This window comes from Schistocerca gregaria, chromosome 11 (assembly GCF_023897955.1).
Source record: "Schistocerca gregaria isolate iqSchGreg1 chromosome 11, iqSchGreg1.2, whole genome shotgun sequence".
NCBI classification, from domain to species: domain Eukaryota; kingdom Metazoa; phylum Arthropoda; class Insecta; order Orthoptera; family Acrididae; genus Schistocerca; species Schistocerca gregaria.
Genome location: NC_064930.1, coordinates 50,942,981 through 50,970,847, shown reverse-complemented (window position 1 = coordinate 50,970,847; position 27,867 = coordinate 50,942,981). Strand labels below are relative to the sequence as shown.

The window sequence follows — 27,867 nt, the reverse complement described above, 5'->3', positions numbered from 1 at the left end:
ATCCCAATAATTTTATTTTTACATGAAAGCCTGTACCTTATTCTACTTTTCTACATAATTTCCGTCAATATTGAGGCACTTGTCATAATGTTGTATCAGGTTTTGAATACCCTCTTCATAGAAGTCTGCCATCTGACTTTTTAACCCTTTCCAGCCCAGTGATGCCATATGGCATCATGATATTTAACTTTTTCCCAAGGCCAAACTATTTGTCCAAAGATTATAAACAAGTGTGCAGGGCTTTCTAAAGTTCATTGTTCTTAGGTCGGCTACAGTGAATTTGCTAAAACAGAGAGCACCAGGCTACAATGCCTTGACAAAAGTATTGTTGCATGGTGTCTATGGTACAGTGCACCCACCTGGACTTTTAAAATATTATATCAAGGTAAAGGAAGCAAACTAATATAAAAGTTGCACTAATAAATTATTGTTGAAAGTGTAAATTAACTAGTAAACACTTCGAAAATAATACTAGTTAAGGTAATGTTCGGCTTGGAAGTCACAAACATGTCTGATTCCATTTGGCATCATTGGGCTTTTGTTATGTTACCAAATGTGGTATATGCAATAACTTCGGCTAAAGTTTACCATAATGTGTAGCTCTAATATTTTCAAGTTTCTTTTGAAGCTTTATAATAATAACTAATATTAATATGTTAAAATTTTTATTGATATAATTTACCAGTTTTTTTGCTGCTTTAGGAAAAAATTCCTCGTTTGTTTACCTGATGATTCGCAATCATAAATCATTACTAGAAGAAAAAATATTGATGCTTCTTGAAGGTAATTTATCTGATACTGGTCTTGGTATAAGTGGTGATATTGTGATAAGGCTTGTGCAAGGACTGCCAAAATATAAAAATTTTAAAGGGTTTACAGACAATTGGTTCACCTCTTATTATCTTATTTCTGCCATGTAAAACTGGAATTTTGGCTGTTGGAACTGTTAGACCTACAAGACTTCAAGGCCGCAATCTAAAAGCAGACAGTGAGCTGAAAAAGCAGGGACGAGGATCATACTATTATTGAACTGAAACAGAAAGGAACGTCATAGTGCTGAAGTGGTATGATAAAAAATCTGTCGTTCTTGCACCATTATACAAAGGAGTAAGTCCAGTAGAACCAGTGAAACGTTGGTCAGTGGGAGAACGAAAATATATTGATGTTCCAAGGCGAGACATTGTTAGAGAATATAACCGTTTGATGGGAGGAGTTGATCTGCATGACATGTTGGTTGCTCTGTATAGGAGTAATATTGGTGTGAAAAGATTTTATCTAAGGATTGTATTCCACCTCCTTGACGTGTGTTGTGAACGCGTGGCTCCTATACCACTGACATTGCAGGCAAAGAGGAATTATCAAATACATGTCTCTGTTGATTTTTCGGTCTGATGTAGCTCGTGGACTACTAAAAGCAGGAGACATTTTGGTAAGAAGACGAGGACGGCCATCAGATGACAGTCCATCGCCTACAGTTGTGAAGAAACGAGCCCCATTGGTCCCCAGCCCAGTTGATGATGTAAGGTATGACAACATTGGACACTGGCCACAGCATGTAGAAAACAAACAAAGGTGTAAATTGTGCATTACAGCATATTCTCGAACGAAAAGCATCAATTGTAATAAACCTCTTTGCTTTACCAAAGACAGGAACTGTTTCTTTATTTTTCATGTACAGTAACAATCATGCTGTAAAAAAAACATAAAATTGTCCTGAAATGCAAGTTGCATTATTGTATGTACTAATTTCTCTTTAATAAACTGCATCAAATTGTGTAATTAAAATATTCATTCAAGTTCCATTACCAAGCACTGTGACATCCCAACCATCTGACTGAAGGTAACAAATCCTGCCCAATGATGCCATATGGAGTCATCCCAAATTTCCCTCCAAAAACAAAAAAAATAACAAAATTTATTATAAATATATATTATTCAAATCATTATGGAGGGAAATATGTGAAAAATATTTTTCCCCACAAGTAAATAAAAGTTGAGCTGGAAAGGGATAACCACTGCATCACCACTGTTTTGTTTTCATCGTCTTGAAGACGCTGACCGTCCAGGTTTTCTTCAAGTGCAGAATCGCAAGATCAGGGCTGTACGGATGATGATTTAGTTTCCCATCGAAAAGATGTGACGAGATCTTTAGTCTGATTCGTCACATGCAGACAGGCATTGTCTTGCAGCAAAACGATTCTCTTGCTCAACTTCTGTGGATTGTTGCTTTGATTCTGGTGTGATGCAGGCCACCCACGTTTCATCGCCCGTAACACTTTGGCTTAAGAAATCATCACCGTTGTTGTGGAAAGTTAATGCACGGTCTAAACGTTTGGTTTTGTGCACATCCGTTGACTTTTCGGTACCCATTGTGCGCACAATTTTCAGTAATTAAAGTGCTCAGTCACAATGCCATACAAAACACTAAGAGAAACATTAGGAAAGTCATCTCGCAATGAGGAAATTGTGAAGCGTCTCTTTTCTCTCACCTTATTGTCCACTTCCTGCACCAAACTTTCATTAACAATTGTAGGACGCCCACTCTGTTGTTCATTGTGCATAATGTTTTCTCCATAAACTGTACAAATCTCATGATGAATATCGATCGCTTTTAGGCCTTTAGCACTAAGAAATCTTATAACAGCCCCTACTTCAGTCGGCGGGACTCCCAATTATTGGAGGCATATTAAACACTAGGTACACAACGTAAACAAGGAAGAATCACTGTAATGGCGTCAGTGCGTACATTAAGGTACAGGCTTTCATGTAAAAATAAAACTATTGAGATATCTTACAAGTCTTTTTTTAAATTTCAAAACAGTACTTACTTAAAAAAACACACCTCGTACATATACATGTGTAAACATGTGCTTACATGTATATGTACCTTCATATTAACAGACCAATGTTCACTGCTAACTAATCACGTAGTATATTAGTAAATATTGGTCATCATTCCCAACAGTTTTGTATGTAACAGCAATGCCGCAAGCCCTCAGTGTCGTACTTAGGAACTTGTGTACTCGTTCTGCTTTCTGCGCTGATGTAGTGCACCTGTTCCTGACAACAGACTCAACTGACTTCTCAGTTAAATGTACAGAGGCTGGTGTGTCGAGTCTCTGAGTGTACAGAGAGGGTGAGTTTGGAGATGTAGTATCCATTGGGTGGTTTAAAACAGTCTATACAAATCTCATTTCTGATCTCTAATGTACATTCACAGAGACTTTCCATTATCACACTTACTATCGGTTGTGTGGATATAGTTGTAACTATCAACCTTTTTGCTATACTTCTTTACTCTTGGCAGGTTTACCATTGAGTCTACATTCAATTTGCATATAGTGATTACACTGCAAGTTAATTTTTCACCTCACGCAGGCCACGATTGCAGTGCGATGGCGACCGTGTGCGGCAGTCACGAGAGGAGCCGTCATCCCGTGTCGTGTGACACGTTCGTTGTATTGCCACCACTGACGGAGCACGGCGGTGTCGTCTTCGGTAAGAACTCGGACCGGCCCCGCGGCGAGGTACAGGAGCTGGTCTACTTCCCTGCCGCTGACCACCCGGCTGGCTCCAAGCTACAGGTACACTGTTGCCATTGTTGTTGTCAGTACTCTGTGGACCAATTTGTGTACGGACAGTGTGACCACATTGGTCTCACTTGTCTACACTGACAGGTATAGATCTGGGGGCTAGTCTAGATGAGGGCCAGCATCGGACATGGCAGTGTTTGTAGATGCACAGCACATCCAGTGCCCCAAGGTACTGTAAAACATCATTTTTACACTTTTCTGCCAACTGACTCAGCAAAGTGTAAAATTGCAGGAAACTGTAAAATACAAGAAAGCATAGGAAGCAGAATAAGCATAAACAAATAAATTGCTGTTTCTGCTGTTCATTTTATGTTCAAAAATAGGAGATAAAAACAATTGCCTATTTAAAATATTTGTTTTTCTATCTATCAGCAATTACTTCTGCTTTTCTGTGAATCCATATTAAAATGATATTTGTGTTCTAATGTGAGACTTATTATTGATAATCATTATAAAATTGTGGTAAATAAAACTTGTAACACAATATTGATGATAACATTAAAGTCGGCATTCTTTGTAAACAGAGAACACCACACACAAAATCTAAAGCTTGTTGCTGACGAGGTCATTTGGTTCAGGGAGGTCCTGTGTGAGAATCAGGGCAGAAATTATTGTGTTACAGAGCATCTTGGAGGAGGGTTGTTTGTCTGACATCAGGTCATACGAGGCTAAGACAGCACACACAGTATGGATTCGAGTATTTCAAACCGAAGTAACGACAATTTGTGAAAGCCCGTTATAGAGACGGCTGCCTGCAAAAGCGGCATTTATTTGTATAAATGTCTGCAAAATTAAATTAAAGCTCTTGTAATACAATACAATGAGCAGAGGAAAGGTTGCTACTAGAGTCACTGTCACCATATCCTGATGATCATGAAGGCAGTGATGCAACATACTTTCCCACCCTTCCAAACACTGCGAATGCATATTACAGGCGGCCATGACCCAACTTGCTAACAATGAAAGTCTTGCTTGCATGCTAATGCTATGTTACATGATCGGTAACTTTGTGTATAGCCTGTTTTTTCTTTGTTCCCTGGTCAGTTTTAAGCAGGAATATGATAAACTTTTTGCAGAAATCTCTGTGAAAACCAGCATTAAGGATTGTGATAATGTCAAAGAAACTTAAAAAGTGGGAAATGTTGTAATGTAGAATAATTAATGACTGAAAAGCATTGCACTGAGAGAATAGGACTTATGTTGGGGTGAACGAGAATGATTTTAAAAAGTAGGAAAACATAAAATGTAGGAACATACACAGAGTTCACTGTAGTTTCATCTAACCAATGAGAGGTGAGAAAAGTAGTGGTGTGGTTTCATAAGCAGCTGTGAAAGCTATAACCTTGGCTGTCACAAATATTTGACTGTTTCTCCTAAATATGTTACAGTGAGAGCTGAGAACACAGCCCTTCCATCTTTTGAATACACAGCATATTTTGTGTCTGTTAACTTGAGAATGTGACAACATTCAATCATCTCTTGCTTCAAAATCTGTTGTTTCTTGTAGGCTGCGTAGAACCATCAGCTGACACACCATCTTTTGTTCCCATTATATCTCACAGTGAGCATTCAGAGCATTGCTGCATGAAAAATCTACATCTGCATTCATACTCTCCAAACCTTTGAGAATTGTGTGGCAGGGGGTAGTTCTCACTGTGCCCGTTATTAGGGCTTTTTTCCAATTCCATTCACATACAGAGTGCAAGAATAGTAATGTTAAAATGCCCGTGTGTGAGCATTGTAATTAACACTCTGACTGCTGAGATTTGGACATACCTAGAACCTCACTTGGGTCACTGAAGACCCGTGTATCTTTCCTGTGTCAGTGGGTTATTGTAACTACTAATGAATGTATTCGTTGAAGCTCCGGAAATTTCAGTATGAAATCATCAAATATAATGTAGCTTTCCACAAATTACCATTTATTATTTTAAAAAGCTTAGACACATTTGCAGGTACGTTTACTGGCTACCATCACATTATGAGCATGGATAATTGGTTTTTGATCTACATTTGTTGCAGACAGCTTTCTTGGACAATTAGATTTTACAAGGCAACGTGTTTGCTGTTCTTGTCTCTCAGGAATGTCTTCGGATGTGGCAGAGGTACTAGTCCTCCTGGTTGCTGTGTACTTCTCAGCGAACTCCTTCCCCAGCTGCAGTATAAACTCTCTGCATTTCAACTTATTCCCATTTGGTGTGTTGTTTAATGCTCAGGCATTTATCAGTGCCAAATCCATCATGTTGTAAAGTGTGTGAACAGTCCAATGTCTCAGTGGTGCTTTCACAGAGTATTTGTGAGCCATTTGGTCGATCACTTCAACTCCGTATTTAGAGCCATTATAAAATGTAACTGTACATGGCTTCTTTTTTATACCTTATTGAATTTTATTAATAAGGATGCATGGCACTATGAATCAGGAAATTCTTGTTGCTCTTTTTTAGTAAACTGCCGTTTTTTAGTATAATTCTTCAACAATACTGTGCTGTTTAACGCTTCTTTTGGCTTCTCGATAAGACTGGAATTTTCTTGCAAGATCCATTTATTGTGCCCACTAGACTTGTAACATTTGCTGTCAAGGTTTCAGAGGGTGCCAAGGGGGTGAAAAAATTGTCACGTGACATTTCTACCTTTATTGTGGTAATCTTGCATCAATTTTTCCACAACAAAATTGCCAAGATGCTCATCAGATGGCCTAATGTCATCTCTTCCTAGATAAGGGAAAGCATTTACATTGTATTTGGTGTCTTTATCTACTGCCTGTATTTGTCCGGTTTGGAGGCCATGAGCTGTGTGAATCAGCAACGACCCTTTGAAGGAAAATGCTGTCCGTCAGTTGTTATGCTTGGAACCGGTATGTAGCTACATTGTGCATTCACAATTAACTAACACCATGTTTTTTGATAACAAAGCAAACTTGTCTTATTTTGGTCGTTGTGATATTGTGGATGTAATTTCAAATCTGAGATAATGTGTTTTCTCTCTGAATGTCACGAGCCATTGTTGACTTCACAAAATTATTTCCCCGCTTCATTGACCACAATGTGTCTAGTTCTAAGGTTTTCACTCCTATAGCACCACAGATGTACAGTATAGCTATAAAAGCTTCCAGTTCTTCAGCGTTCGTAGTCAGACTGTCTGAACCCTATACTCGATGTGCTTGAGCCTCGATGCGTTTTACAGTGTGTTTCAGAATTTTGTCCATTATCACAAGGTGCCCACCACATCTGGCAGCTGAACAGTCACCTGTAACTCAAATATTCCAGGTCGTTCCACCTGTTGCTAGAATATCTCTACCTGAAAGAAACTGATGCAGCCTGCAACCTGTCATGTCATTGTCCACGACACCCACGATCACGAGTTGACCTACCCTTTTTGGCAGCTGTTCCTGTAATAGTAGTAATTGGTATTAAAACACATATTAGTAGTCTAGATATTGTGGAATGTTAGGACAAACATCATACCTTTATAAATGTAATTCGAAACTTGTAAAAACTCCAGAAAGCAACAACTTATAAACATAAATGGTGCAATTTAAATCTGTGTCTTTGTAGCACATACATAAACAATAATTATTGTAAAAAGAAACACATGAACATGCATACCTTTCTCATCAGTATTCAGTAGAATGTCCTGAGGAGTAACACCTTCTGATGAAACATGTGGAACTCGGGTGGTGGTAATTCCTCAGATGAAGGCTTCAACAGCTCGTCCTCAGACTATCTACTCATTTAGTGCACTTATAATGTCCTCTTCTGTTCATAGACGTTTGGCCATAATAAATTTGTATGTTGCAAGCATTATTTACACACTTAGAATGCATTTCTAAAAGCATATTTCACGAAACAGAGCACTGGCTGTGCAATACTTGCATATGCAGTCAGACGTGTTTCAACCTCCTCTCCCTCTCCTCTCCTGCTGGAGAACTGCAACATCATCAGTCATTGAGATAAAGCAGGTTTTGCAATTGTCGACCACACAGTCTAGCAGTAAGCACGAAACTACACGAACAATGCAATTGTTGTTGTGGCTGCAGCAGAGGGGTCAGAACTGACATGTCTGTGGTTCTAGGAGAATCTTCGTATTCCACTTAAGGTTTCCCCATTAAATGTAAAATTACGTTGTTGTTGTTGTTGTTGTTGTTGTGGTCTTCAGTCCTGAGACTGGTTTGATGCAGCCCTCCATGCTACTCTATCCTGTGCAATTTCTTCATCTCCAGTACCTACTGCAACCTACATCCTTCTGAATCTGCTTAGTGTATTCATCTCTTGGTCTCCCTCTGCGATTTTTACCCTCCACGCTGCCCTCCAATACTAAATTGGTGATCCCCTGATGTCTCAGAACATGTCCTACCAACCGATCCCTTCTTCTGGACAAATTGTGCCACAAACTTCTCTTCTCCCCAATCCTATTCAATACTTCCTCATTAGTTATGCGCTCTACCCATCTAATCTTCAGCATTCTTCTGTAGCACCACATTTCCAAAGCTTCTATTCCCTTCTTGTCCAAACTAGTTATTGTCCATGTTTCACTTCCATACATGGCTACACTCCATATAAATACTTTCAGAAACGACTTCCTGGCACTTAAATCTATACTCAGTGTTGAGAAATTTCTCTTCTTCAGAAACACTTTCCTTGCCATTGCCAGTCTACATTTTATATCCTCTCTACTTCGACCATCATCAGTTATTTTGCTCCCCAAATAGCAAAACTGCTTTACTACTTTCAGTGTCACATTTCCTAATCTAATTCCCCGGCATCACCCAACTTAATTTGACTACATTCCGTTATCCTCATTTTGCTTTTGTTGATTTTCATCTTATACCCTCCTTTCAAGACACTGTCCATTCCGTTCAGCTGCTTATCCAGGTCCTCTGCTGTCTCTGACAGAATTACAATGTCATCGGCGAACCTCAAAGTTTTTATTTCTTCTCCATGGATTTTAATACTTACTCCGAATTTTTCTTTTACTTTTTGCTTAATATACAGATCAAATAGTATTGGGGAGAGGCTACAACCCTGTCTCACTCCCTTCCCAACCACTGGTTCCCTTTCATGTCCCTCGACTCTTATAACTGCCATCTGCTTTCTGTACAAATTTTAAATAGCCTTTTGCTCCCTGTATTTTACCCCTGTTACATTCAGAATTTGAAAGAGAGTATTCCAGTCCACATTGTCAAAAGCTTTCGCTAAGTCTACAAATGCTTGGAATGTAGGTTTGCCTTTCCTTAATCTTTCTTCTAAGATGAGTCGTAGGGTCAGTATTGCCTCACATGATCCAACATTCTTCCCCAAGGTTGGCTTTTACCAGTTTTTCCATTGGTCTGTAAAGAATTCGTGTTAGTATTTTGCAGCTGTGACTTATTAAACTGATACTTCGGTAATTTTCACATCTGTCAACACGTGCTTTCTTTGGGATTGGAATTATTATATTCTTCTTGAAGTCTGAGGGTATGTTGCTTGTTTCATACATCTTGCTCACCAGATGGTAGAGTTTCGTCAGGACTGGCTCTCCCAAGGCCGTCAGTAGTTCTAATGGAATGTTGTCTACTCCCGGGGCCTTGTTTCGACTCAGGTCTTTCAGTGCTCTGTCAAACTCTTTACGCAGTATCGTATCTCCCATTTCATCTTCATCTACATCCTCTTCCATTTCCATAATATTGTCCTCAAGTACATTACCCTTATATAGTCCCTCTACATAGTCCTTCCACCTTTCTGCTTTCCCTTCTTTGCTTAGAACTGGGTTTCCATCAAACCTCTTGATATTCATGCAAGTGGTTCTTTTCTCCAAAGGTCTCTTTAATTTTCCTGTAGGCAGTATCTATTTTACCCCTAGTGAGATAAGCCTCTACCTCCTTACATTAGTCCTTTAGACATCCCTGCTTAGCCATTTTGCACTTCCTGTCGATCTCATTTTTGAGACATTTGTATTCCTTTTTGCCTGCTTCATTTACTGCATATTTATATTGTCTCTTTTCATCAGTTAAACTCAATATATCTTCTGTTACCCATGGATTTCTACTAGTCCTCGTCTTTTTAACTACTTGACCCTCAGCTGCCTTCACTATTTCATCCCTCAAAGCTACCCATTCTTCTTCTACTGTATTTCTTTCCTCCATTCCTGTCAATTGTTCCCTTATGCTCTCCCTGAAACTGTGTACAACCTCTGGTTCTTTCAGTTTATCCAGGTTCCATCTCCTTAAATTGCCACCTTTTTGCAGTTTCTTCAGTTTTAATCTACAGTTCATAACCAATAGATTGTGGTCAGAGTCCACATCTGCCCCTGGAAATGTCTTACAATTTAAAACCTGGTTCCTCAACCTCTGTCTTACCAGTATATAATATATCTGAAACATTCTAGTATCCTCTGGGTTCTTCCGTGTATAGAATCTTCTTTAATGATTCTTGAACCAAGCGTTACCTATGATTAAGTTGTGCTCTGTGCAAAATTCTACCAGGCGGCTTCCTCTTTCATTTCTTAGCCCCAATCCATATTCACCTACTACGTTTCCTTCTCTTCCTTTTCCTACTGTCGAATTCCAGTCACCCATGACTATTAAATTTTCCTGTCCCTTCACTACATGAATAATTTCTTTTTTCATCAATTTCTTCGTCATCTGCAGAGCTAGTTGGCATATAAACTTTTACTACTGTAGTAGGTGTGGGCTTCATATCTATCTTGGCCATAATAATGCGTTCACTATGCTATTTGTAATAGCTTACCCGCATTCCTATATTGCTATTCATTATTAAACCTACTCCTTCATTACCCCGATTTGATTTTGTATTTATAACCCTTTATTCACCTGACCAAAAGTCTTGTTCCTCCTGCCACCAAAATTCACTAATTCCCACTATATCTAACCTTAACCTAACCATTTCCCTTTTCAAATTTTCTAACCTACCTGCCCAATTAAGGGATCTTACATTCCACACTCCGATCCATAGAACGCTAGTTTTGTTTCTCCTCATAACGACGTCCTCCCGAGTAGTCCCCGCCTGGTGATCTGAATGGGGGACTATTTTACCTTGGGAATATTTTACCCAAGTGGACGCCATCATCATTTAATTATACAGTAAAGCTGCATGCCCTCAGGAAAAATTACGGCTGTAGTTTCCCCTTGCTTTCAGCCGTTCGCAGTATCACAACCGCAATACCGTTTTGATTAGTGTTACTTGTCTGGCCTCTCAACAGATACCCCTCCATTGTGGTTGCACCTATGGTACGGTTATCTGTGATGTTGAGGTATGCATAAAAAGTCTCAGAAATTAAGTGCCCTAGGCAATAATGCAAAAAAAGTGACAAATGAAAAAATTAAGAAGTGGGTCACAAGTGATCAAGCCGGCCGCGGTGGTCTAGTGGTTCAGGCGCTCAGTCCGGAACCGCGGGACTGCTACGGTCGCAGGTTCGAATCCTGCCTCGGGCATGGATGTGTGTGATGTCCTTAGGTTAGTTAGGTTTAAGTAGTTCTAAGTTCTAGGGGACTGATGACCACAGATGTTAAGTCCCATAGTGCTCAGAGCCATTTGAACCATTTTTGAACAAGTGATCAAGCTGTGGCTCCAGTGTTGATCAAATCTTGTTCTGTTCTCTATGAGAGTGATACATAGCGGTTGTAATATGTTCCTAGATTCATTATTTAAAGCCAAGACACTTGATAAGTAGGAAGACTCGGGACAATTTCTGTTGACCTTAGAGTGTTTACTACTTAAGTTTCTTCAGTACCTCTGTAACTATCTCCCACAGGCCAAACAAAATTGTCACCATCTATGCTGTCCTTGTCTTAGATGTATCTCCTGTTAGTGCTATTTGGCACACGTCCCATACACTTGAGCAATATTCTGTGATGCTGCAAGAGCACAATTATTCCACTGACCCTGACGTTACCTTTTACCACTCTCGGGGCCAAATACATTGTCATGAGGCCATTGTGAAGAGTATAGTGTGAACTTATTAATATGGGAGTCGTAAGAAGGTGAAAAAATAGCCTGGGATAAAGCCTGTACTACAGGGAGGAATTGAGGTATCCGTAACAGAATTGCTCATTGTTTTCTTTTCTTATACTGAACGTATACAAAGAACAGTAGCGCAAGGGTTACAGTTCTGTTTGGCTCTTGGAAGAGCATCACAGAATATTGCTCAAGTGTACGGGACCTTTTCCAACTAGCACTAACAGGAGATACATGTACAGAGGAGGTCAGCATAGATGGTGACCATTTCATTTAACCTGTGGAAAATAGTTGGAGGTACTAAAGAAACTGAAGTTATAGACACTTGAAGATCGACAAAGAAATATCTCGAGGCTTCCTACTTACAAAGTGTCAAGAATTGGCTTTAAATGATGAGTCTAGGAATGTACTACAACCACTATGTATCAGTTTTGTAGGGGCCAGGAGAACAAAATTTGATTAACACTAGAACCACTGGTGACCCACTTCTTAATTTTTCATTTGTCACTTTTTTGCATTATTGCCTAGAGCACTGAATTTCTGAGACTCTTTACAAATTATCCTGCGAAAGCCTGCTTACAAAATTTCGAGACCCATTATTGAGTGAAGATATTCTTCATCTGCCTGTGTATCACTCCTATAGGTAAGGTGATGACAACGTTAAACTAATTACAGCATATGTAGAGATGTTGTTGCCATAGCAGAGTGTAGAGAGAAGGCAGTGGTACATGTCAGTCTATAATTGCTGAGCAGTTAGGAGCAAATGCCGAAGATGAGTGTCCTGTGGCAGCAGGTTGAGTGCTTGCATCAACAGTGAGCACAGTCAAATGGCACCTACGAGAGAGACAGATTTTGAGACTGTAGGATATTTGCAGTAGGAGACTTGAGGAACTCGGATATCTGATGAACACTATTTAATTGCATGTAGACTAGCTACTATTGTGAAGGCTAATTGTAAACATTAGAAGAAGCCACTGGTTGCACAGCATGTGTCAGTGTAGAGTCTGTGGGGTGAGAGATAACAGAATTAGCAAACACTAGCAGTATTGTAAAATACACTTACTGAGAGCAACACTGCGTGAAAAACAGGCTTATCAGAGCTTACCTGAGGCTGGTGACAAGTGACAGATTGGCTTCTCAGTTATCTGGCTAAGAACTCTAATACAAAAAATTGGATTTTTAATGCATTGTGGCAGTGGAATATTTCTCCCTTCCTATAGTTAGCCTATCAATCCACTGGCACTTTAGGCTTCAGCCAATCTGATGTGTGGCTCAGAACCTCAGTGATGCCTCTGACCAGCCACACTGATTCATCCTCTTCTCCTACTTGGTAGGTGGGAATGTTTTGGGCTTGTAAATTAATGACTTAAAACTTCGTAACAGTATTTAGGTGAAAGCTAAACAACATTGTGCTTCCTATTAAGTCTAGCACCAGCTGTGTTTCATGTTAATCCCCCCCCCTTGTGCAGTGTCTCATAAATGGGGACCCTATTGCAGTCCTCAGGGGCAAGTATTGAGCTGCCTGCACCTGCTAAGATATGCCTTTTTGTGACTGTCTTCTACTGTGACACCTTACGACAGTTGCTGGGTGGTGGATGGAGTAATCAGTTAATTCTTTGAATTGAAACTTCTCCCCTCGGACACCTGGCCAGAGTGTTTGCAATTTGCAGGGCTGTAGATTTACTGTTTATCTGACGTAAGCTAAACACTAAAGACATTTACCTCCTCTCTGTATTCTGTCTCTGATTTCATATCTCTAAGTGCCCTCACTGGCTTCAGACAGCTGTTCATTACATCACAAACTGACAGACTGACAGAGGCTTAGTGCCTGTTAATTGACAGAATACTGCTTGTACTATGGCTACTACTATTACTCCTTGTATACTGCCAACAATAACAAAATTGTGTTGTACGTTGTTTCAAACACACTTAATTGAGCTTTCAAAACTGTTTGTGAATTGGTTTTACAAATCATTGTGATATTTTTAAGTTAGGTATCATGTTGAAATGTTGCATTGTTCATGACAAAATTACACAAAATATGCCATAAGTGTGTTTTGATTATATTCATTGGTTATTTTATAAATACAGATTGGTTTTTATTCAAGTGTAAACTCTCTGGGACTTTACACTTAGCTGCATCATAATTATTATTACTGTCCTACATATGAATTTTGTGAATGATAAACTGGACTTTCATTAACACTGACTTATTTTCAGTTTGTGGTGCAATACTTTTGTAAAATTGGTTACAATTCATCTTAATTGGTCTCTTAAGGATCTCAAGTTGGCTTAATGACATCAATACAGTAATCGATTAGTATTACAATAAAAACTTTTTAATTTACATACCTACATAACTTTGTGGCCTGCTACCAGATTCTTCATTACCGTTGGAATCATAGTTTTTGTTAAGTGTTGTCTTATTCTGCTACATTGCATGTGGATATTTGTACTTAGATTTAGTTGTCCAGGGTTGCAGGCCCATGATTCATTTTTTGTTTGATGTGACTTCACAAATAAGGAACAGTAACTTCGAGTAATGTTTGTTTATTAATGTGTAGTACAAGGACACACGCATCTTATACCTGGCTTAGTAAGTGCTGCAAACATGTTAACTAAAAAAAATACAATAACTGGGCAAACTGATGGTAGCATTTTTCAAAATCGTCCTAACTATTGTCCACATTGCTATAGCATCAAACTAACTCCATATCAGAATAAGGAGGAGTGTTCAAATGAAAAGGTTTGAAATGGTGTAACAATCAAACTGGTTTAAGTGTAAGTATGTCAGTTTGGGATGACTTAGTGAGGCATCTCGGCAATGGAAGCATGAACCACCACCACCACCACCTACTAAAAAATTGGTGACTGGCTCTTGTTACAGCTATAGGAATTCTGGGAACAGAGAATCCTTCAGCTCGTGAAATAGTGGGATAGTTGCGCTCGGGCCTGTGGTGACTACTTTGAATAAAGACTTCTGTTATACTCAGTGTTGTTTTGTACTTTATTGTTTGAACACCTCTCATATTATATTTCTTGTAAATCACATTGAGTTAATTAAATTTCATATCATTTTCAGTTATACTGATGAGAAGTTATACAGATAATTCAGTACATCCGAGTAACATTTAAGAGTCCCCAGTTCTGTACACTCGAAAATAATGTTTATAATACATTGATTGAAATCGTTTGAAAGGGAAGTGTGGGGATTGGGGAACTGAAAACAAACAAAAATAAGACACACTTCAAAAAGGACAAAATAAAAATCAGTCAATCTTTTTGTGATGTCTGTCAAACTATTTAACTTGATCGGAGAATTAGGAACGTGCAACTTTTTATTTTTCTAGGGAAACAATTGTGTGAGTTGCTGATTTGTGTTTACTGATGTTTTAGTTAATTGATAGCAGTATTTTGACCTTGTCTTCCATTTGAATTCAGTTGGTTTAAAATGATTTTCTAAAAAGTGTCAATTAAGATGAGTGGTACTCTTGTATCAAATGCTTCAGGCTTACAAGTAGTTCGCGGGAGCGATCCTGCCAGAAAACCTATTAAACCACTGAAAATAAGAGGTAGTTCAAATTTCCAATATGTGTTAGTAAATCTAGGGATAATTTGTGAAAGAGAAAGCAAATCTGAAAGCTTGAAACAATCAAAGAAAGCTGATCAAATAAATTAAAGTACAAAGATCAGTTTAGAAGTGGATGGAAGATTCAAGCAGTTTCATCTAGTGGTCGAAAGTCAGTGCTAAGTTACATAAGAGCCAACTTTTATTATGCAGGATTTCAGGTTACAGTGTGCAAAGCAGCATCCATTTTAAGCAATTTGTATACAACAGATAGAGGTCACGCTCAATCCTAGAGTCAGCAGAATAGTCAGTCATCGCAATCAATCCCAGACTTATGAAGAGAGGCGAGTTCAGTAGAATTACGAGGGTTGCCCAGAAGCTAATGCACCACATTTTCTTTTCTCAGATGAAAACAATACCACGAATGCAAAACATTACATAGATATTATTCGAAGTTTGAGTGAGTGTGCCAAGTTTCCATCACTTCCGACAGATAGTGTAGCTGCACGACAGTTTCAAAATGGCTTCTGTAGGTGATGTACATTACGAGCAATGTGCCGTCATTGAATTTCTCACTCCAGAGAAAGAAACTGTGGGGAACATTCACAAATACTAGGGCAAAGTCTACGGAGCGTCTGCTGCTGACAGAAGTAAAGTTAGTTGCTGGGCACAGAAGGTGAGGTCATCAGAAGGCGGTTCAACTGAGCCCCACGATTTGCAGTGGTTGGGGAGACCATCCACAGCTGTCATACCTGACACGTTGAAGGAAGTCGATGTCATTTACGAGGAAACGTGCATTACAACTTGGCAATTGGTGCTGCAGCTGTCAATCATCAAAGGAAGTGTGGATGCAACTATCCCCACTCTTGGATATTGTAAAGTGTGTGCGAGATGGGCCCTGTGATGTCTTAACAGTGGGTCACAAATTGCACCGAAAAAATGTTTGTCTCAATTTGTTGCAATGTTTTGAAGCTCAGGGGGAGGACTTGTCCCGGACTGTGACAGGTGATGAAGCCTGTTTTCATTTTTTTGAGCCCAAAACAAAACGACAGTTGACGGAATGATGCCATTCTCACTCCCCACAGAAGAAAAAATTCAAAGCAACTGCTTCTTCTGGTAAGGTCATGATCACCGTGTTCTGGGACTGTGAAGGTGTGATTCTCATTGATACAATGCCAAGAGGTGGTACTACATTAATTCAGAAGCATATGTCGACACATTAACAAAGTCGACGTGCTTCTGGGGACTTCGGTGCCACGTCAACGCGGGAGATGTTTTGGTGCAACGAGGTATCGCTCGGCCCGACAAGTCTGTGGACTGCTGAACACGTCGTAGAACGGGGTTGGACAGTGTTACCCCATCCACCCTACAGCCTTGACCTAGTCCACTCGAGACTTCCACTTGTTTGGGCCATTAAAGGATGCCATTCGTGGAAGACATTTTGAGGACGATCAGGTGGTGATTCACACAGTGAAGCATTGACTCTGCCACCAGAACAAGGATTGGTACTAACAGGGCATACACACCCTCATTTTGCACTGGATGAAGAGCATAGAACATGATGGATATTACCTGGAAAAATAGGGTGTGTAGATGAAACACCATTTTTTTGTGTGTATGATTTTCATTATGTTCAATAAAGAAATGTTGAAGGAAAAAAAATGTGGTGCATTACTTTCTGGGCAACCCTTGTATATCACAGCTTCATATTGAACTGTCACACTAGAATGTCACAGTAGGCCAAAATCACAATTTTAAATAACTGGTGGCTCTGGCTGTTCTTTCAGTGTACGTACCTGGAGATCGACCAGGTGGAACACACGCAGGCGGTGGTGCTCAGCAAGCCGGCGTGGATGTGGGGTGCCGAGATGGGTGCGAACGAGGCGGGCGTGGTTGTCGGCAACGAGGCGGTCTTCACGCTGGTGGATAACGGCGACGAGGAGGAGCGCCTGATCGGCATGGATCTCGTCAGGTGAGGCACCATGCAGCGACTCACCTGGTCGGCAGTTCCCCGAAGTCTTCCTCGCGAGGAGGGTAAATGCAGTGATGGGCTGGAAACTGTCATGGGGCACGTGTTCACTATTGGTATCTGCTACGTCTAATGTAATCCGTTGTTTCCTCCATTTATTACTAAATTTGAGGTGGTGTTATGGGATTGATTTGGCAGATAATATTTCTAACAAGACGACCTGAAATGTATAAGGACATGCTGGCCACGAAACAGGTATCTTTAGAACCAAAATTAAATATATACATAAATTGAATGCTGGGTGAAATATACAGTCTTGTTAACTCAAAATAAATAACCTGACTCAGATTTCTCACGAGTTTTAATTTATTCTCTGTAGATGGGAGAGATCATTATAAATCATTCACCTACACTGATTCAGATACAAATTTCAGTCCAGTCTGCACCATTTCGACGCAGTACTAAATCTGAAGCCTGTTCTGATATAAAGGATGTGATTCCTTAATATTTCCCCGTTATAAGTGAACTCTTTAAATTTGTGTATCACAGCACCCCTGCTCGCTTCCACGAGCAATATTTAAGTGGAGGGTTGGGGTTTATTCCTTTGCGGTACTTAAGCTACATATAATTACAACACCCAAGTCGGGGGACCAGAACTGATGGTCATCATTAACTGAAGCCACACAATGACTATTCAGCGAGGCTTAAGGTTGTGCATGTTCATCAACAAAGTTAAAAATGTGACCCTAGTCAACTTCATATTTGCTGACATATGGAGATCAACAACTAAATGTAGCAAGTGAGGCACTTTAACCGCTATAAGATATATCGGACATTAGCTTCACTAAAATTCAAAAGTCTTAAGGTGCCTACACGTGAACTCCAAATAACAACCACTGACAGTTTCAAAAGAGAAAAATGTCCATACAGCACTGATATTACAACATACTTCATCTCCAGCTGGATAGACAAATGACTGACCTAATTAACAGGTACAAAACCCAGTGACCTGATAAACCTACTCCCAAAATCCACTGAAGCACAATCACTCAAACTTGTTGATAAAGCAATAAATATGAGCACTACACACAGTGATGTATTAGAAAAATGTAGTGGATTAAGACCACTCGGTTCCAGATACAATGCAATGTAACCACGAGCGATATCATCCTATTACTATTGACTAACATGTGATTTAAGGAAATAGTTGCAACTGAGGGAAAGTCTCTTCAACAGATATGATTACACAGACCTGCTTATACAGGACTCAAACCCACACTAACACTAGTGGACTTGTACATGGCAAAATGATGGCACCGTATCATCAGCACGCCAGGCTTAATAGGTGCCAGGCTAATTGACACAACACTTAACAGTACATATATATTTAAAGAACAACTAGAGCAATGCTGATCATAGCTTAGGCCGGCATTACACAGTCAAATTTCTTTGTCAAAGTTGGTATGTCAAATATTTACGTCTAAGGAGTTTGATGGTGAAATAGGGCACTTTGTCAAAACTCGTCTGTCATCAAATTTCATGAAATCTAGGGCATTGCTGTAGATTTGATCATAAGTCACTTGTCTTCTGTTCGTTGCAATGTGTAATGTCACCACATGGAGTGCTAGTATGGCTGCAGTGTTCTGTCATCTGTAGTGTGTTTATAAACAAGGCCGGTAAATACAAATTGTGTTTACTGTAAACTACAAAATTAATAGAGATGTACGAAGCTGATGAGGTGCTTTACGTGAGGCAGCCTGAATACAAAAAAAATAGATCAAGAAGATTGGAGAGCTATAAAAATATTGCAGAGGTTATTAACCGTGAGATACAGTTTTCGGACACAAAATGTAATTGATATGTTTATAAAATAAAAATAGTTCTTAATGCAAATAGTGTGTTGAACATTATTGACACCTTCAGACATTGGTCCTTTAGTGCTTCATAAATTGCTGCACATGTTTCAGGTATTATTTTCGTTAATGTGCATTGTGGTATTAAAGTGCTGTACTGTAAGCTAGAGTAACTCCTGTAGCAAGGAACTGGAGTGTTACAGTGAGCCTGTCTTCTACAGTTATAGTAGTTATACATGAGTATTGTGCTTTTTGATATGAGGATACACTTCACTGAGCACATGTGAAATTATGCTCATCCATTCTTAAGTGATTTATGTACAACCTGACGTCCTCCACTACATTCTCACGTAACAAGTTTTGTTGAATGCTTTTATCATCTCGTCATAAAACCCACGGCTTCACCCAGGTACGTTTCCTTTTTTTCCGCTGCTTCTCTTCCACATATACACACAGTTCAACTGTGGTACATGCAACTGCTGCAGTTAATAACAAGTTGTAGTCAGCCATCTTGAACTTTGACGAAAAATATGACGACAGTGTAATACCCCTTTTTAATGCCATCTCAGAGATCTGTAGCAAATAAATTTGACCAATATTTGATCAAATCTTTGACAAATAAATTTGAGAGTGTAATACCGGCCTTAACAACCAACAAATAAATTCCTGTCAAGGTAAAGTGTGTAGACATAACAACATATCACAAAGAGCGATAAATTTAGTCCTTGCTTGTATTCCCTTTACTACTAATGCCACCACAAAAACACATCCTCATTGATCCTGCAAATATAGGACAGAAGATAATAGAGGTAATTGATCTGTAGTTACAGAGTTCCTCAATGTATATTGCCCAGAAAAAAATAAAAAAACAAGAACACTCGAATCAAGTAAGAAAGGCAACATGTCGCCGGCCAACCACACACACCACTGCGAAGGCTCCACCATTCTCACTGCCCACTAGGCTGGGCCACAACCAGTACCACCCTTACACGCAGTATGTAACATTTGAGCAGTCAGTATTTTAAATTAACACTATAGCCCACCAGGGCTGAAGATAAAAGAAAAACTCTTGGGAGGTGTCATATGGCACAGATCCTGGCTCATTTTGGGTTAGAAAGTCGTCTTTAGTTCCACAGTTCACTAATAATTTCACTATTTTCTGCTCAGTTCAGTGATAAATTTTCTTGCTTTAAAATGGTAATTTCTACACGAATCCCACCCATCGAGTATTCTTTGCAGGCGGCACCCACAATTTGGAGCAAAAATCAAAATCTGAGGTATGTTTACGTAAAGTCACTTCAAATGTTATTTATACATCTGGTGGAAAGTCAGTTATGGAAACTGTCATCATATGATAACATCATTTCACTCCTGACACTATTTTTTAGTAAAAGCCACATACCTCGGTTACCATCAGGAAATCGTGTAGTGAATGAAGGACGAACCATAGAAGCATCAGACTGCACTCGTCTCCTTTAACGTACAAAGAACCATGTATGACACCTGAAAACTTGCCTTACAACTGTTAAACTGCCGGGGAAGATTCCAAATGACGTTCACGATTGTTGACAGTAGAGGGAGCATCCTCTGTATCGCAGATATCTCTCGGCTAGAGGCCAAAAAGGTTGTTACCATAATTTAAAATCTCTCTTTGCTTTTCCTGCAGTGATTACAGTCATTCGTAAAATATTTTCCTGGTGGAAGGTGATTCTCAAGCGAAGCCTTTACAGTTGCAAAAATGGGTACAAGATTTTTTAATGGAACTGGCTATGGTATTTTGCCTCCAAACCAACCTGTTCAAACTGCTCTATCCCTCAGCCTATTGTAGCTACAAAGCTGGAAACTGGCAAAAACTTTATTAATCTACTTGATGATGATGATGATGATGATGATGATGATGTCCCATACTCCGAGGAGCGTAGGGGACGATGCAGGAAACCCGCACCGCTGGTCCTAGTGGAGGTGGTTTGCCATTGCCTTCCTCTGACCGTAATGATGATGATGACACAACACCGAGTCATCTCGGGACAGGGAACATCCCTGCCCCACTGGGAATCGAACCCGGGTACCCGTGTGTGGGAAGCGAGAACGCTACCGCAAGACCACGAGCTGCAGACTCTACTTGTTAAGTATGTTCCCTAAATTTCTAAGTTATTGGTTAATCTACAGGGTAATTGTTGAGAAATGTTTCTCAATTCTTCTGCCAAAATTTGTGTTGTTCTTTGCATTTTGAAAGTAATGAAGATGTCTGCAAATGGCTTTCAGTATAATGTTTCTATCCTTCATAACATTTACTGTGCAAATCTTAAGTTTATAGCTGCCATTTGCAGTGGAATGAGCTGAAATGGGAAACATAGGTACAGGATTTTAAGCAAAATGGGATGTTGAGATGCATATGAGTGAAAGAATTTCAATTAAATAAGAGCAGAAATGTTAAAAGGTGACTGGAGATTTATTCCTGTAAATCTAGTCTAGGTGTACAGGCTAGTTGGAGGCTACTGACCCCGAGACTGACGGGGCAAGATGCCTGACTGAGAAGAAGCGGTGAGATACCTATGACCGGGTCGAGGTCCGGCTAGTGAGTGTGTGTCCCGGTGGACCAGCATGTCCTCACTAGTCTACTCCGCATTCCCCGCACGATCTTTAGTGGCCCTCTGAGGAACTGCTGAAAAACACTTTGCAAAGCATGTCCAGTGAGGAACCCTCTGGCAAACCTTATCGGCAGTACTAACTGTGAGGGAGTTATTTAAGTGGACTGAGTGTAGCTAGGAAACAATATTGAGTGCCATCCGGTGGTCACTAGCTTGTGTCCAGCTCAAATCTTACAGTGAAACACAGTTACGTTGCATCAGAACAAAAGAGGAAAACCAAGAGTTTTAATTGCTAATAAACTAAGAAAAAGGATTGGATCAGAAAATTCAGATGATCATTCAGCAGACATTAACAAATACAACATCCAAAGTGAAATTTAAGGGAAAACTCAAAACCATTAGAGATAAAAACTGGGGTTAGATAAGACGAAGGGTTATCGCCTTTTTTGTTAAATGTAGTTGTAGATAGTCGTGGAAGAATGGGAAAAGAAACTTGAAGAAGAAAATTGCTGGAAACCAATTTCATTAGGAAAATAGAAAAATCCTGTGAATCCTCTACTTAGCCTTTGCGGACGATCTCACAAAAATGGCAGATTCTTGTGAGATGGCCATAAAACAGATAGAAATTCTAAAAGAATGCACATAGAATGTTGACCTGCAGATATAATTTGAAAAGTGTGTGTTTACCACAACAAATTTAGAAATTTTCAAATTGCAAACCAAATATGGAAAAATCAACAGAGTATCACACTTTAAATATCTAGGAGAAATTATCTCTTGAAAAATGTGCACAACAAGAAAGAATACAAAATGCTCAAAGATTTAGGATTGGTGCAAAACCTCTATAATAAACAATTCTTATCTTTAAATGCCAAAATTAGACATTACAAAATGGTAATTAAACCATCAGTGTTATATGCCAGTGGAACCTTGGCACTAAACCGGGAAACTGATATAGAAAATCTAAAGAAAGAAGAAAGAAAAATAATTAGGAAAATTTTGGGACCAAGGTGGACCGAGAAGGGATATAGGCTACAGAAAACTTCCAAAATCGAAGAATATTTTAACATAGAGACAGACATGTGGAAAAGACGCCTCAAATTCTGTGGCCACATAATGCGACTTCCCGAACAGACTAATAAAAAAGAATAGTAAAATATGTTATTCCCTCGCTAATGTAGGAGAATGGATCCAAAATGTTAAAAAAAGACTTGGAATTAGCCAAAATCCCCAAAGAAGAAATAGCTGTAAGGAACAATCTTAGAACAAAAGTAGGAAAATGGGAGGTTAAAGTAAAGACAAAAGCCCAAGGAACTGGAACATAGTGGAATGAAGAAAGAAGAGCTAAATTCTCGCAAAAAATGAAAAAGTGGTGGGCAAATAAAAAGAACCAGAAGAACAAGAAGAATGGAAAATGAACCATCTTTACTTAGCGTCTTCTACTCGGAGAGTTTTGTGACTAATAATAATAAATAATAATTTAAGTATACACCACAAAATTTACTGGAGATTGGTGTATACAAATTACACTGGAACAGAACCATTATAACAGATAACACACCACCACATAACAAACCTGACATCATACTCACCAATAAAAATAAGAAATTAACACAACTAATCAAAATATCCTTACACAATACAACAAATGTACAGAAGATAACACGAGAAAAAATTGAAAAATACATCCAACTGGCTGAGGAAGTCAAGGAAATGTGGCATCAGGATAAAGTTGACATTATACCAATTATACTATCAACTACAGGAGTCATACCACATAATATCCACCAGTACATCAACGCAATACAGCTACATCCAAACGTATATATACAACTACAGAAATCTGTATTTATTGATACATGTTCAGTTACCCGAAAGTTCCTAAATGCAATTTAACATATACTGTGCAGTTAAAAGGAAGCCACGCTTGATCAAGGTCCGTGTCGCTTTCCATCTTTAAACAGAAATAATGTCTGAGAAAGGAAAGAATAATAGTAACAATCAACTTTTCCCATTACTTTGGCAATCCACCCTGCACACATCAGCTAACAATCATTTTCTATGACGCAGCCCGTATCTAGTGCGGGCTGCCACGTGGAGTGCGAGAAGTCCTGCATCCTGTATTTGTTGCTAATTTAGATACTGGTAGCAAAAGGAAAACCCCACTCGCTTCACCACATGTTGCAATGAAAATGTAACACTCTTTTTTTTTTTTTTTTTTTCATTCCATTTGTCATTCTTTTCATTACAGCTTTGTGTCGATCGGCAGTGGAGCTAAGAAAAATAATGCTGCGAGTGATGCCAATTTGGATAGTGTGTTTCATATGTTTTGAGTTATATACACAAAATAATACTGAAATTTGATAGTTTACTTTATTGTAGAGTGATCTTGATATCAATAATAATGGATAAACAGGGTGATTTCTCTGTTGAGAAAACTATAGAATCATGGGTCAGAATTGGTGCCCATTGGAAATGTCAGTGCTGATGAGGAGTGTTTGTTTATTACTGTTCAGTACAAGAACACACGAATCTCGCACCTGGCTCGGTCAGTGTTGCCACTGTGTTATTTGATAAAATCACAAAATAAAAATAACATGCCAAATCAGTGCAAAACAGTCCAGTAGCTGTCCACCTGAGTGCCTGCATTTTTGTGGCATTGTTAGAGACGTATGTCAGAATTATTACACTCTCATGCAGAACTAATAGAGGGGGATAGTAAAAGAGAAGGGCAACTCACTGTGTTCCCAGGGTGGCAAAAACACTCATGTCGTGTATAAAATTTTTTAATACAAACGTAAAATACGTCAGCCATTTGGAGCTGCACGAGCATTATCTGTGCTTGCAACCACACTGTGCTACATTATAATATCCCACTTCTGACATCTCTACATATACGAGGGTGGTTTGAAAAGTTCTTGGAATGGATTAGAAAAAAGTACTTACATCACTGAAACTTTTTTATTTTTCAATATAGTCTCCTTATAGATTAATGCACTTGGTCCAACAGTGTTCCAATGCCTTGATCCCATCTCGAAAATCCTCCAGGCCTGCAAAATAGTTGTCAACTCCGGCTATCAGTTCTTCGTTTAAAGTGAATCATCAACCGAGAAAAATGTTCTGTTTTGGGAAGAGATGGAAGTCTGATAGAGCCATGTCAGGTGATTAAGGCAGGTGTGGCAACAATTCGTACCTTAGTTTGTGTAGTTTTGCCATGGCGATGGCACATGTATGGGGGCGCACGTTGTCTCGATGGAAGGTGACTTTCTTCCTTGCTAAACCTGGCCTTTTATCGCATATCTTTTGTTGCAATTTGTCCAGGATAGCATAGTATTCTCCAGTAATTGTCTGCCCAGTGAGGAGATAATCTACAAACCGAATCCCCTTCGCATCCCAGAACACTGACAGCATGACCTTTCCTGCTGAAGGAATTGTCTTTGCTTTCTTTGGTGGCGCAGAATTGGCACGTTTCCACTGCTTTGACTGTTGTTTTGTCTCTGGGGTGTAGTAGTACACCCAAGTTTCTTCTGTGGTCACAAACCAGCAGAAAAAATCCTGGTCCTTTCTCCTAAAATGGGCCAAACATTGTTCCGATATGTCCATTCCCGTGCGATTTTGATCCAGCATCGAAAATCGTGGCACCCATTGTGCAGATAATTTTTTCATTTCTAATTCTTCAGTTAAAATGTGTTATACCCTTGCAGATGACATCTGGCAAATGTGAGCAGTTTCTCACACTTTCAGTGACCCTCTGTGACCATTTTGTGCACTTTTGCAATGATTTCTGGAGCAGTCACACATATTGGCTGACCACTCTGTGGATCATAATCTAAGCTCTTCCGACAAAATTTAAATTCATTTGTCCACTTGACAACAGTTGAATATGAAGGAGCAGAGTCTCCCAGTGTATTCTGGAAATTGGCATGAATGTCCTTTGCTTTCAGACCTTTCACTGCTCGTTCCCCCCCCCCCCCCCCCCCCCCCCCCCCCCCCTCCCCTCCATCTTTGTACTTTGCAAATCACTACGCGGGAACAACAAGAGAGCCACATTACCACCACAGCTCTCTTCAGAGAGCATTGATGTGGCATGTGTCTACAGTCCAATGAATATCATGTGAACAATTTGTTGGGCTAGGCCTGACTGCCCGTGGCGTTTCAGAGAACTTTTCAAACCACCCTTGTATAATTTGAAGTCTCCTGCTCATTTGTGTGTTTGAGGTAACCTATGCAAGTATTGTAGAGATTTTAATTCAGTTTTTTCTAATAGATAGGCTTAAATAACTGGAAGGTTTGTGTATATATATTATGAAAATTGGCTGAACTGTGTCGAATTACAGTCCCCCGACACTGAAAAGGACACCTTTGCTACCTAGCAATGATAGGTCAGAAGTCGTCCGACTATCGCATCAGACTACACTGACATTAGAATGACAGGGTATATGTTGTTCACCGTGATGACAGTGAGCGCTTTCACTCGAGACTGTTAATCCACATTGTTAACTCTTTCATCTCGCATGCCTATGGACTGTTCAAGGGATGACTTAGTATCATCTTCTGAGGAGCTTACTAAGCTGCAAGTCTACCAGAATATGATTTTCATCTGCAAAGTATGTTATCTGAAGCTGCCGTACGCTTTAAAGGTAAATCGCTCAAACAGTTATTCGGTATTGCTTTTTGCAATTACTGACCCGACGCTCCTAGGGCAAAATCATCTCGGAAGCGTGGCTGAAGAAATATTGCGTCATAAACGGAGACAACTGTCTTCGGACTGTGCAGATTATAACCAAATTGTGTTTGATGAAACTTTACTTGAACTGAATAAAGATGTTGAATCTCCAGCAGGTAAATCTATAATAGTCTTGGAGTTTATGTACCAGTAAATTAAAATGTGCACTACTGGCCACCCAAACTGCAGCACCCTCGACGAAGCATCCAAATTAGGTGAAACTTGTATCACGCATTTGCAACAATGAGAGATGCACACCATTAGCACTTCAGTGCAGGTGCACTTCACGGCCGCCAGTAGGACCACCTGCGAGCACCATGCAAAAGGGAACAGATGGCCTGTGGACGTGCTGGAATTGTTCTTTCGTGTGGTTATGTTGCATAAGCGGCTTCAGTATCCCTCGTAGAAGACAGTGAGTGCCTTTAGAGTATGTTTTGGATTTCGAACGAGGAAGAATTGGTGCCTGTAGTGATTGTGGATTACCCTTCAGAGAAATCGATGATTGTGTCGCTACTGTGATGCAGGTCTGTAATCTCTGGATGCAAGAAGGAAGAAGAGACTGACAGGACCAATTGCACCAACGTTATTGCACCACTACACCTCATGATGGGCATACCAAGTGTAGAAGTATGAAACTGGAATTTGGTTGCAATAATTACTTGTCTGATGTTTGAAACTGATAAGCAATATTTTATTTAAAATAGTCTCCATTGCTATTTATACATTTCTTCCAACTCTCCGGAATGCTATGAATGCCACGCCAAAAGAACAGGTTGTCTTTTGAAGTGAACAAGTCGGTGAGCCATTTTCGTACATTTTCACACGAATTGGAACATTGTTCAGCAAGAGCGTGTCCCAATGATGCAAATAGATGACAATCAGAAGGAGCCGAGTCTGGTGAATAAGCTGCATGCTCTAGTATTTCCCAACTGAATGCCTTAGTCATCCCCCAACCTGTTTTGCTGTATGTGATGTCATTATTGTGGAACAATACGACTTTGTTGCCTTTATCCATATTCTGGTAGTTTTTCATGTAATGTTAGATTTAAATCAATTGGTTTGCTGTCCAGTAGCAATCGGTGTTAATGGTTCCACGAGGTTTTAGCAGCTCATAATAGATGACACCCTTCTGATCCCACCTAACAGATAACATTGTTTTCTTTCCAAAGTGATTTGTCTTGCAGTGGATGTTGACGGTTTGCCTGGATTTACCTATGGTTTACGACAGTTAAGATTCTCCAAATGTATCCATTTTTCATCATCTGTCACTATTTGATGGAGAAATGACTTTCTTGTGTATCTTACGAGCAGCATTTCACAAGTGGTCTTGATTTGTATGCTGTCTTCCATTTAGCTCACGTGGAACCCATTTTCCCACTTTCTGCACCTTTCCCATAGCTTTTAACCAAAGACAAACAGCTTTTTATGTCACAGTCAATTGTTCTGCGAGCTCGTGTTGAGTTTGAGTACCATCTTCATCCAAGAAGGCCTGAAATTCGTTGTCTTCAAACTTTTTTGGTGGTTCCCTGTGCTTGTTGTTTCTCATGTCAAAATCATTACTTTGAAGTTTTTGAACCACACAAAACACTGTTTTTCTCAAAGAGCACATTCACTG

The 27,867-nt window shown here is 39.6% G+C and overlaps 1 protein-coding gene across 1 annotated transcript in view; it reads left to right on the top strand.

Moving 5' to 3' along the window:
* The window catches only part of LOC126295120 (secernin-2), a 98,933-nt gene that overhangs the window by 9,273 nt on the left and 61,793 nt on the right, over positions 1-27,867 (top strand). The window contains exons 2-3 of the mRNA XM_049987391.1: positions 3,379-3,584; positions 16,901-17,085. Of these exons, the coding sequence (XP_049843348.1) occupies positions 3,379-3,584; positions 16,901-17,085 (391 nt within the window). The remainder of the gene's footprint in view (positions 1-3,378; positions 3,585-16,900; positions 17,086-27,867) is intronic.